The sequence below is a fragment of the Schistocerca gregaria genome, chromosome 5 (genome assembly GCF_023897955.1).
Source record: "Schistocerca gregaria isolate iqSchGreg1 chromosome 5, iqSchGreg1.2, whole genome shotgun sequence".
Lineage (NCBI taxonomy): Eukaryota > Metazoa > Arthropoda > Insecta > Orthoptera > Acrididae > Schistocerca > Schistocerca gregaria.
In genome coordinates, this window is record NC_064924.1 from 131,725,782 (window position 1) to 131,738,700 (window position 12,919).

General features: G+C 45.3%; 1 protein-coding gene across 1 annotated transcript in view; it reads left to right on the forward strand.

Moving 5' to 3' along the window:
* LOC126273259 (sodium/hydrogen exchanger 9B2-like) overlaps nucleotides 1–12,919 on the forward strand; it is a 113,048-nt gene that overhangs the window by 16,725 nt on the left and 83,404 nt on the right. Inside the window, exon 4 of the mRNA XM_049976804.1 lies at nucleotides 11,442–11,616. Coding sequence (XP_049832761.1) covers nucleotides 11,442–11,616 — 175 coding nt within the window. The remainder of the gene's footprint in view (nucleotides 1–11,441; nucleotides 11,617–12,919) is intronic.

The window sequence follows — 12,919 nt, forward strand, 5'->3', positions numbered from 1 at the left end:
ACGTCTCGGTCGCCTTTTGTTCGCACTGATGGCACGTTGAACAGTGGACGTTACATTTCAGATGTGTTACGACCCGTGGCTCTACCCTTCATTCGATCCCTGCGAAACCCTACATTTCAGCAGGATATTGCACGACCGCATGTTGCAGGTCCTGTACGGGCCTTTTTGGATACAGAAAATGTTCGACTGCTGTCCTGGCCAGTACATTCTCCAGCTCTCTCAGCAATTGAAAACGTCTGGGCAACGGTGGCCGAGCAACTGGCTCGTCACAATACGCCAGTCACTACTATTGAAGAACTATGGTATCGTGTTGAAGCTGCTTCGGCAGCTGTAGCTGTACACACCATCCAAACTGTGTCTGAATCAAAGCCCAGGCGTATCAAGGCCGTTATTACGGCCAGAGGTGGTTGTTCTGAGTACTGATTTCTCAGGACCTATGCACCGAAATTGCGTGAAAATGTAATCACATGTCAGTTCTAGTATAATATATTTGTCCAATGAATACCCGTTTATCATCTGCATTTCTTCTCGGTGTAACAATTTTAATTGCCAATAGTATACTTTTCATTCCTTTCATTGTATCACCTGTCATTAAAGCATGTGTACGAGGTATGATAAAAAAGTAATGTGTATATTTTAATTTTCCGAGCCTCTTACATCTGATTTTCAATTATTTTTATCTGATTGGTACGCATGTTCCTGATAAATGTTTGTATCTTCATCCGTTTTATTTAGTTTATTGTTGGCAGTCGAAAAGATTACACTCGTTTTCGAGTGATCGACGAGTTTTTACGTTCCTATAAGATTGATCAAAGAATCTCCGTTAAATTTTGACCGAAAACTGCAATAAAGTGCAGCACCGCATCCGAAATGTCGACTGTGGCTTTTGAAGAATCTACTAAGACTAACACAAGAGTTTACGAGCGGCAAGAACGAGAATCGAGAAGACCTTGAAGACGACGACCGTCGCGAACGCCCTAGCACATCAATTACTGACAACAGTGTGGAAGAAGCAAAGAAAATGTTCTGAAAAATCCCAGAATCACCATGAGAGAGAGGTTTCTGGTGATGTCGGCATACCCTTCGGCTCACACCAAGCAATCTTTCTCGGATGTTTTGGGCATGAAACGTGTAGCGAAAACGACGTTGCCCACACGTTGCTAAGGTATTGCTGAGTAAAGTCGACAACGATCCAGAACTAGTAAAGAAGGGTATGACATTTAAACGAAGGCCCAATCGTCCCAAAGGAAACTACCTGAAGAGCCAAGACAGAAAAAAATTCGACTAGTACGATCACATGTGAAGATTCTTATCACTGTTTTCTTTTATTGCAATGGGATAGAGCATCATGAGTTCCTGCCTTATGATCGTAGAGATCAATAAGGAATGCTACCTGGAAGTTATACGCTGTTTGCGTGAAGCAGTCCGAACACAACGACTAGAATTGAGGAAACTGCATCTCAATAATGCTCCCGCTCACACCTCAATTCTTGTTTGTGACTTTTTCCACAAAAAAAAACAGTTATGTTGCCTCAGCCACCATATTCGCCGGATATGGTCCCGTGCTGCTTCCTTCTATTCGCGAGGCTGAATAGAAATATGAAACGACGTCATATTCTCACCATTGACGAAATAAAAACAGAATCGCTGAAGGAGCTGAACACCATAACGAAAAGAGAGTTCCAGAAGTGCTCCCAAGATTGCAAAAATCGCCGGCACGAGAGTGTTCCATCTGAGAGGATTAACTTTAAAGGCGACGGAGTTGATGTAGATGAATAAATAAAGATTCTTTAAGAAAAACAAAATTTTCTGTTACTTTTTGATCACGCTTCGTATATTAATGCTTGGCGATTTCCTGCTCAGTAAACGGTGTGGCAAATACAGTGATGCCTCTATACACTATGCCTATAACATGTTGCGAGACTGAATGACAGTTAGTGGCGTTGCAGGCATGTAATGCAGTAAGGTAAGAGTGTACGTGAAGCACAGACCAACGGACAGTCATTCCAGGGCCGGCCTCCGTGGCCGAGCGGTTCTAGGCCTTCACTCCGGAAAGGTGTTGCTGCTACGGTCGCAGGTTCGAATCCTGCCTCTGTCATTGATGTGTGTGATGTCCTTAGGTTAGTTAGGTTTAAGCAGTTCTAAATCTAGGGGTCTGATGACCTCAGATGTTTCTTAGTGCTTAGAGCCATTTGAACCATTTGAAGCCATTCAAGTAATGATAAAGGCTGCAATTGGGGAGAGTCGCCGATTTCCACAAAGGATAGATTTTTATAGCTCTGTGCCTGGGAATGAGTTTATCAACAACAATGGACCCGATCAGCTGTTCAAATCTTGCTATTATGAGCAACTATGGAAAAAGTTTGAAGGAAGATGAAATAACAAGTAGGCAACAGGTTGAGGGACGTGGATATCACAGGCTTGCCCAGTCTGTAAAACTGGGTACGCTGCGATCTGTGATAGATCTGACGACAGAGTGCAATGCAAATGCAGGCAGAAGATTTTCAGAGCACAGCATTAAGAGCACATTGTTGTGTATGGGGCGCGGCAGAATTGTTCCCGAGTTGGACCAACGACATCGTCTAAAACGATTGGAGTTTATTTATTTAATCGTATGGCTCGGGACCCCCGTAGGGCAAGTCGTTCGCCGCGTGCCGGTCTTTCAACTTGACGCCACTTCGGCGACCTGCGGTCGATGAGGATATAGGATGATGATGAGTACAGCACAACACTCAGTCCCTGGGCGGAGAAAATTCTCTGACCCAGCCGGGAATCGAACCCGGGCCCAGAGGATTGACAATCTCTCACGCTGATCATTCAGCTACCGGGGGCGGACCGCGGATTGGAGTGAACACGAGGTTATCAAAATTGGACCCTGAAGCAGAGGAAATTTGTCGCCTGAACTAATAAGTCAGGTTTCTTGGTACACCATGTCAATGATCGTGTCTGCATACACCGTCATCTAGGTGAAAAGCTACTTGAAAATAAATAAATAAATGAAAACAGGCTCATGGAGGCAATATTATGCTATGAGGGACATTCAGCTGGGATTCCATGGGACTCTTACTAGTAAACGAAGGCACCATGACAGGTATGGAGCGTGTGAAAATTATCTGGATGCAGAATTTCCCAGTATACGATATCGATTAAAAGCTCTCGGTTTCCCAACTGGGTGGCGGTGTTAAAATAGCACGAAGTTTCGAAAGTTGTCATACTCACAGTCTTTAGGCGAAATGATGATTATTACACTTTTCAAAACGTCATGATTTTTTAACACTACCAGCCAGCTGGGAAACCGAGAGCTTTACATGACTATGTAAACATTGTTACGCACCACCTGCATCCGTTCATGCTTGATGTCGACTCCAACTGCAATGGCATCTTCCAACAGGATAACTGTCCGTGTCACAAGGCCACGTACATGACAGGGCATGTTGATGCCTTCGCCACCAAATTCGCTGCAACTGATGGAACACACCTGAGACACATCCAGAGGCCAGCCCTATACGCACAGATCAATGGCTCGTACTTTGCTGGAACAGCGTGCCATGTCCATAAACATGTGGAAACCTTGACTTGTAGAATCCATGTCACTTCTGTTCTGTATCCCATTGGGGTAACGACAGCTATTCAGCAGATGGTCACAATGGTTATCTGTTATCCGGTGCATATCATTGTACACTCGGACATGCTAAATTCTTTGAACCATAGGTCGCGCTAATAATTTTGGGCAGCGGCTTTCCAGTCGTGTCTGAATGGGTCTTTCGTTTACTCTGACCTAATTGAATTCGCAATGCCTAACATGCTAATTGACAACGTGCTGTGGAGTTGCAAATATTGTACACGAAGCTGCTCAACTTTCTTCATTTTGTTGTTTCCAGTTGGTCACAAAAGGCACAAATCGCTATTAAGTCGCATTTTACTTGAAAAATTTGTTGGATCGACAGATGATGCATTGCATACACTGAAGTGACAAAAGTCATGCGACAGAGATATGCACGTGTACAGATGGTGGTAGTATCGTGTACACGAGATATAAAATGGCAGTACATTGGTGGAACCGTCAGTTGTACTCAGGTAATTCATGTTAAAAGTTTTAAGCCGTAATTATGCCCGCACGACGGGAATTAACAGACATTGACCGCAGAAAGGTCGTTGGGGCTAGACGCATTGGACATACCATTTCGGAAATTTTTAGTGTTCCGAGATCCACAGTACTAAGAGCGTGCCGAGATTATTAAATATGAGGCATTACCTCTCACCACGGACAACGCAGTGGCGACGGCATTTACTTAAAGACCAAGGGTGTTAGCCTAAAGTTGTAAGTGCTAACAGACAAGCAACACTGTGTGCAATAACCGCAGAATGCAGTGTGGCACGTATGACTAACGTATCAGCTAGGTCAATGCGGCGACATTTGGCGTTAATGGGCTCTGGCAGCAGTCGACCGACGCGAGTGCCTTTTGTTAAGAGCACGACATCGTTGGCAACACCTCTAATGGGCTCGTGACCATATCAGTTGGGCTCTTGACGACTGGAAAACCGTGGTCTGGTCAGATGATTGATTGATTTTATTTTAATATAACAGGGAAGCCAAAACAGCTTAGGTCTAACCCGCCACTGACCGCACCGAAACTAAGTTTAGTGTGCGGTATCGCTCTCTGTCTATCTAGTAAAGCGAACTAGTGCCCTTAAATAGTGTCAGACACAATTTCTTCAGGCCTGGTTGTCCGGAAGATTCTGTATCTTTTACTCTCCAATTCAAATATAAGGTGTGATGCAGTTTCTCCACTATCATCACAGATCCTATATTTAGGGTCCTCTTTCGTTATACCCATGGTGTTTTTTTGAAATTCCCATGGCGGGTCATCAGTCCAGTCATGAGTTTGATCTCTTTCCTGTTCAATCCCAGGGTTACAGAGCTTCTTTTAAAACATGGCTTGGGCATAATTACCTTACCATGTGTTTATGGACCTTGGTCCGATATCCCACATGCTGTTTCCTAAGCCAGTTCTGTAGTTCTAATTTAATGATAGCCTTGGAGATTGTCAGGACAGGTACCAGTCCACTAAATGGAGCTGTTGCCCACATCTGTCGGCTTGTTCATTGCCACAGATCCCTGAGTGGCCAGGGACCCACACTAGGTTTACCCTATTGCTTCCCCCTATCTCCACCAGAGCTCTTGAGCATTCTGCAACAATTTTAGATCTTGTTGCAGGAGCTGCCAATGATTCAGGGCTGTCTGGCTGTCTGAATAGATGTAGGTGCTATGGTCCTTGCAGCACCTACGCATATTCTCCTCCACACATGCCCTGATTGCAGTAATTTCAGCTTGGAATACCGAGGCCAGTTTTCCTAAAGAGATGATGCCCTCCAGTCTCGGCTGAACCCAGTACACGCCTGCCCCAATGCCTTGGTCTATTTTCGACCCATCAGTGAACCAAATGATGTCCCCCGTATGCTGCCTAACTGGTTTTTCCCACTGCTCCCTGCTTCAAGTTATTATACTGTAATGCTTGTCGAAGCTGTTGGGAGTTATTACATAGTCGGCACGCATTTCCCCAGCCATTCCTATATTTACCTCACTCACTATGTTGGTGTATGAATCTGGATATTCGACTGAGACCCAGTTTTTTCCAGTTTTAAGTCTGTGTGCCCCAGCTGCTGCCTCCCCCTCCGGCCAAAGGTGTAGTGGAGGCATGTCCAGCATGGCTTCCATTCCAGCGGTTGGTATGCTGCTAATTAGACCTGTTATGGGTAAGCAGGCCAATCTCTGCACCTTAGCAAGCTCCTTAGCTGCAACCCACTGTTCTACCTACTTCCACCACACTACAGCCCTGTAGAAAATCCTAGGTCTGACCACTGTGGTGTATATCCAGTGCAAACCCCTGGCGATTAGGCCCCAGTTTTTGCCACAAACCCTTCTAGTACTAACTAGAGTACTTTTTGCCTTGGAGCAGATACTCTTAATGTGAGGGATCAATGTTAGCTTCTCATCTAAGGTTATCCCTAGATATTTGACTATCCTTTTCACAGGTAGAGTTTCAGCGAAGAGCTTTAGATTCCAAATTGAATGATGAATATGTCTCTTCGTAAATGGCACAACAATAGTCTTCTTAGGATTAACCCTCAGGTCCTGTTTAATGCACAAATTTTGCACAATGTCCAAGTGTCCTTGTGTCATATTTCTAACTGTGTCAATAAATTTGTCAAGTAGTACTTTGACAAGGTCATCTGTGTATCTTTGGCAGAAGCATTGTCTGGAATTTAATTCCACAATGAGTTCCTTCACCACTAGATTCCACAATACAGGAGACAATAATCAAAAATGGTTCAAATGGCTCTGAGCACTATGGGACTTAACATCTGTGTTCATCAGTCCCCTAGAATTTAGAACTACTTAAACCTAACTAACCTATCACACACATCCATGCCCGAGGCAGGATTCGAACCTGCGACCGTAGCAGTCTCGCAGTTCCGGACTGTGCGCCTAGAACCGCTAGACCACCGCGGCCGGCAGACAATAATCCTCCTTGTGGGCAGCCTCTAGTGGTGTTAATTACCATCTTTTCATTCATAGTGGTAGCCTCTTCCTTCCACTAAGCATGTCTCTGCTCCACCTGCATATAGTGGTCCCCAGGTCATGCACCTCTACTGCCCTTACCATGGGATCAAAGGTCGTGTTACAGAAGGCCTCCTCGATGCATAGGGCTATTTCTTGGAAGTGAAGTGTTTTCTAGACCTTCCCAACGAGTTGCCAACGAGTTGGTGGAGAGCTGTCTCACATTATTTACCTGGCTGGTAAGCATGTTGGTTCGGGTGTAGAGGGACTCTACTTAGTCTTCTCTCCCCAACATATACATTAACCAGTTTTTCCGTTTTTCCAATGTTTTGAGAGTGAAGGAGGACAGACTGATTGGTCTCATATCCTTAGCCTTGGTATAATCAATCCTCAATGGCTCTGGAACGAAGGCAACCTTCACTGTCCTCCAAGTATTGGGAATGATTCCTACTGCTAAGCTAACCTTGAATAGCCTGCATAGGACTCTTATGAGCTTCTCTCCTGCCTGTTGCAGGAGAGCTGTAAAAATTCCATCTGGGCCAAGTGACGTAAACGGTTGGAATGTTCCCACAGCCAATTGGATTTTATTAAAGTTCACACACCCCTTGCCCGGTTACCAGTCCTTTTTTCGAGTGCCTGAGAACCGTTGTCTCTCCTGGATCACATTCTGGACTGTGTTGTCCGGCAGAGCATATTGAAGAAAGTGAGTTATGAGGAGGAGTTCCAGCATCTCATGTGCTGTCTTTGCATATTTCCCATCCTCCTTCCTCAATGTACCTCCTGGGTTGGGTGGTACTCTAGTGCGAATCTTGTGCAGTCTGGCTTGTGGAGCCATGCTCTCCACTTCCTCATTGAATGCCATCCAGGATGCCTCCTTTGCTTGTCTGATTGCAAGATTGTAGTTGACAAGGACCTCACGGTATTTAGCCTATTGTCATTTACGTCTCGCAGTATTAACAGTCTCCGTAATTGTTTTCTTTGCTTTTCTAAGTTGTTATTCCACCAAGGCACACTTCTATTAGTGCACTTCTAGGTGATTGTGTGCAGTTCTCCTGATATGAGGTCGCCATGACACAGGTAACAGCCTCTGCTACTTCCTCCAATTCTACTGGGTTCCTCATCGAGGTTTTAATTTCCGATAAACCTAAATCAGGAACCCTCCTTTATGTCTCCCAGTCTGTTTTCCTGGGATTCCTATAGGTCATGGTCTGTCTGATTCCCATTTCAACCTTGAACTTAATGTACATGTGGTCCGATGAGGATGGCTCCAGCACCACATGCCATTGTTTGACATAGCTGCCTATCATCATGGAACTAAAGGTTATGTCAATTACTTCTTCCCTTCTGCTATTCCTGAATGTGGGTTCATTGATCATATTCAGAACTTCTAAGTTACTAGCTAAAAGTAATTCAAGAAGGTACTCACCTCTACTGTTGGTGTCCTTGCTGCCCCACACTAGGTTGTGGGCATTGGCGTCGCATCCCACCAGCAGTTGGTCACCTTGTCGATGGCAAGTCTCTACCAGTCTTCTCACCTCCAAGGGAGGAGAAGAGCTGTCTTTGTAAGGGAGATATGCTGAGGCCAAAACAATTTCCCTCGTGAAACCTTCCTCACATTGCTCCATTTTAATGATCACTAAATCCCTAGAGCAGAAATCCATCTCTGGCATCAAAGAAATACATAGATGCATGTTTTAGAGTTTCTTAGATTTCTAGCATAGATCAGGTTACCTGCCACCAAGGCCCGATACACCCCCTTTATATAAATAGGGTTCTTGCATCAGGGCCACATCCACTTCCGGCCTCCCCTGGCAGCGACTCAGGGCAGCAGAGGTCCCCTTTACTGTGCTGCAGATTAATTTGCAGCACCTCCAGTCTCCATCTTGCTGCCATCTTTGTCTTTGAGAGCCCTGATGGTGACCTGCGAGAACCCTAAAAAAATTTCAGGTCTTGCTCCCGCATTGCCTTCAGGGACTTTTCTCCTACCTCCACTACCAGGCTTCATCCTTCCGGTGCAACTTTTGGTTGATCACTCTCCAATCTTCTGTCGAGACTTTTTGGTTCTGAGCCCCTATTTTCCCGAACAGTGTCTTAGGAGAGACTTCCTTAAGGATCTTTGGTACCCATATTGATATCTTTGTGATCTTAAGAAGGTCGGCTGCCATCTTAACCAGCAGCTTTGCCTCTTCCCAAGGGGATATCGTGGGCACCTTGTTGTTAAGCCATTCCACTATGTCCACCACTAACAGACAAAAATGAGGACAACACGATCTAGATAGACTCTCCTGAATTTGGGTCCTCTTTTCAAAGAGGACCACCTGTACCAGTTCGTCCTGTGAGGTGATGGTCACCAGAGGATAGCCTTCCTGGATAACTGCCATCCTAAAAACCGAGACTGCAGTACTACAGGACTGTTTCCCTATTTCTTGTCTCGGTTTTTTCTGGGCTCGCTTATCCAGGGAGGAGGGAGTCTTTGATTCCTCCCTTATCTACTTGTTACCTGTCTTTGACTTAGTGGGGTTTTGATTATCCCCTTCCACTTGAGTCAGTTTCTTCCTGGGGGTCTTAGGTTCAAGTCCCTTTAATTCCCTCCACTTGTCTTTAGGAAGCCATTCTTTCCCTTCCTTTTTCCTCTTTTCGCTGAGTAGTTTCCTCCTCTGGGCCCCAGACAAGCCCTCGATCTTAATCTGGTCTAGCTTCTCGGTTGCAGTTTACACTTATGGCTCAGGTCTAGGCCCCAATTCAGTAGTGGGAATGCCTTCCATTGGTACTGACCCCAATATTTGGATATGTGTTGTCTCAGTTTGCTCCTCAGTTTGTTTTTTAATTTTTTCTTTAATTGTGTCCAAATTGGTCCCACTTGATTTGGGCTCTACAAGGTCTACACCACGAAACCCTGCACGGTTTAAGGGTACTTACTCAGGGAGGTTGCCTGGTATCCCTGAGGCTCTGTTTGTGACATATCTTCCTATGTGCCACACACCCCTTGCCACGGATCGCATCACACCTTGGGTTGGGTCACGGAGTTGGGTAGGACTAGGAGTGGATAGGGAAGATAGGATGGTGTGGGACACTCTTAGTCTGATCCATCGGCTGAAGCCTTTCTGGTAGTAGGTCCTCTACCTTCAGCATAGCCCTCTGCTTCATGCGGATACACAAGCCTCTACACCTGTACAGTGTTTCATCAGGGCGATGCCCCCAGAGACGTGGTCAGATGAAATGGTGCAAATGGCTCTGAGCACCATGGGACTTAATTCTGAGGTCATCATCCCCCTAAAACTTAGATCTACTTAAACCTAACTAACCTAAGGACGTCACACGCATCCATGCCTGAGGCAGGATTCGAACCTTCGATCGTAGCGGTCGTGCGGTTCCAGACTGTAGCGCCTAGAACCGCTCAGCCACTCCGACCAGTGGTCAGATGAATCCCGATAACAGTTGGTAAGAACTAATGGGAGTGTTCGAGTGTGGCGCAGACCCAATGAAGCCATTAACCCCAGTTGTCAACAATGCACTGTGTAAGCTGGTGGTGGCTCCACAACGATGTGGGCTGTGTTTAAATGTAATTGGCCGGATACTCGGATGCAACTAAACTGATTGTTGGCTGTAAATGCTCATGTTAGGCTACTTGGAGACCAATTACAGCCATTTATGGACTTTATGTCCCAACAAACAATGGAATTTATATGCATAGTAATGCACCATGTCACTGGGCCACAATTGTTCACAGTTGGTTTGAAGAATGTTCTGGATACTTAAAGGGAATTAATCTGACCACCCATAACACCTAACATGAACCCCATCGAACATTTACGGGTCATAATCTAAAGGTAAATTCATGCACAGAATCCTGCACCATCAACACCTCCGCACTTATGGACAGCTATAGAGGCAGCATCGCTCAGTATTTCTTCAAGGTATTTCCAACGACTTGCTGAGTCCATGCTACGTGGAGTTGCTGCATTATGCCGGGAAAAAGGAGACCCAACACGATATTAGGGGGTATTCCGCCACTTTTGTCACCTCAGTGTATACGATAGTTTGTAAATGTAATAGAACCACATAGGACAAGAGAGGTGGAAATCCATATGCACAGACACTTCCACGTCCTTGCCTTTAACAGGACGTTAAACTTTATTTTATCATCCTTCCTTTCTTCTGATATTGTGTTTTTGAATAATTGGTGAAAACAGTAGCTGGAATCAGTCAGAACTCTCATACAGGTTAACTTTTGATGTCTATGAAAAATCAAACGACCCACAAATAACGCTGAAAACATTCAAAAATGATGCATAATTTTTCATGTGAGCCGGCCGCGGTGGTCTAGCGGTTCAGGCGCTCAGTCCGGAACCGCGCGACAGCTACGGTCTCAGGTTCTAATACTGCCTCGGGCATGGATGTGTGTGATGTCCTTAGGTTAGTTAGGTTTAAGTAGTTCTAAGTTCTAGGGGACTGATGACCACAGATGTTAAGTCCGATAGTGCTCAAAGCCATTTGAACCCTATTTTTTTCATGTGAACCAAAATCTGCAGAGGTATAGCTACTTTTCTGTAGATCACAAACGACAAATTAGAAAACCTCAATAGTAGCTAACTGATGTGTATAATCATCACAGTCCAAATATTTAAACGAGATGGTTAGTGTAAACGAAACTCGTTAGTTGAGATGACCACGAAAAAATTCAGTTGTGAACCAAACGAAAAGGGTTGTAACATGTGTCTTTGTTTCACACAGTTCAGTCGTTTGCAGAGTATAGGCGTGGATGTGTGGTGGTTACGTACCCGCACGGACTGGTGCCGCTGACACCGGCTGAGTGCCACTGACCCCGCCGCTGTCTTGCAGCTCGCGTCGCCACAGAGTGAGTCGTGTCTCTGTTTAGGAGGACAACTGTTCGGGCTGGCGGTGCTGGTCCTGGGCGCCCACCTTGGCGGACAGTTGGCAGCCCTGCTGAGGTTGCCCAGTCTGCTCGGGATGATGCTCGTGGGGATGGCTCTGCAGAACCTTCACCTGATCGACCTGGGTGGATCTTACACATACGTCTGCGCCGTGCTGAGGTGAGCATCTTCTCCTAGTTGTGGTAACTCACAGTTATCAGTGTACTGAAATAAGCAGGGCAGTACAAATTGATTAACAACTTATTACTTGACCTAAGACTAAGCGCTGTAGTGCACAATAGTTTGGGAAAATGAAGCCACCATTACAGATAGCGCTTGGTAGTTAGCAACTCTGAAGCCTGCTATTGATTCTCTATTGAGTACCATACTGCATGTGCATTTGACTTTGGTTCTTGGCATCTTATGTTCTCTGAGGCTCTAGACAACTCGATGATTGCTATAAATCCCTGACGTACGACGTACTCTCAGCTATGAAATGTATTGTGGCTTGGGTATATGTAACAGTTTATTAGGGGTGTAAGTGCAGATATTTCTGTTGATGACTGAGCACTGTATTCCGAACAACATTACGTCAGTGTTTACTCACTTTGCAGACCAAAAGCTACTGTTGTTGGGAGTAATATGCTTTTAGGTTGGTTAGTACCTCGAAGTATGAGTCGCATAAGCAAGCCATTAATGATTATTTTTCCTGGGCAGCAGGTCAATTATTGAAGTGTGGACGCTAAACAATTAATGTATACTGATAGGCGTATTCCGTTTGCGGAGCAGTTATGGCCGTCTAGAAAAGTCAGGTAGTAAGTTATGTGATGCTTTTGAGGGAAGACTGTTGTGTGCAGAGAAGAAAAACAAACCGTGATGTGGGTACGTAATTAATAAGGTATCGATTACCATAATATTTGTAACTTTAACCCTAACATCTTATATAGACAGGATAAACATTGATAAAATCGACAACAGAAGGGACGGATCTCTGCTGGAAATGGGGGAAGAAATCCTATGAACACATGTCCGGAAATGTGTTGGCGTGGTAAATGGCGCTAACGAATTAAAGTTCCTGCTGTGTGTTCTTCGTGTACTGCGTGCTGTATGATGCAGCGTACTGTTAGCAATAGAATGGTCTGCTATTCATGTCGGGAACAAGCCGAGATGGGGTTTGTGTACAGCCAAGTAGACGGAAATTGTCGAGAGGCAGCACGACTGTACCAAAACAAGACCCTCACATACACCAACCGCATCACTCAACATTTCAAGCCCTTTTTTGGAAATCTGGGTGATCATGGGTCCTTTCGAACAGACGAACTTGCAGGGAAGCGGCGGACTGCGCACACTCCAGATTTGGAGGACCATGTTCTCCAGGATATTCAGATGAGCCATAACACAAGCCCCAGGGAATTGCCCACCAACATGGTGCAGGCCACAGTACTATTATACATATCCTGCATGACAACCGCTACAATCCCTA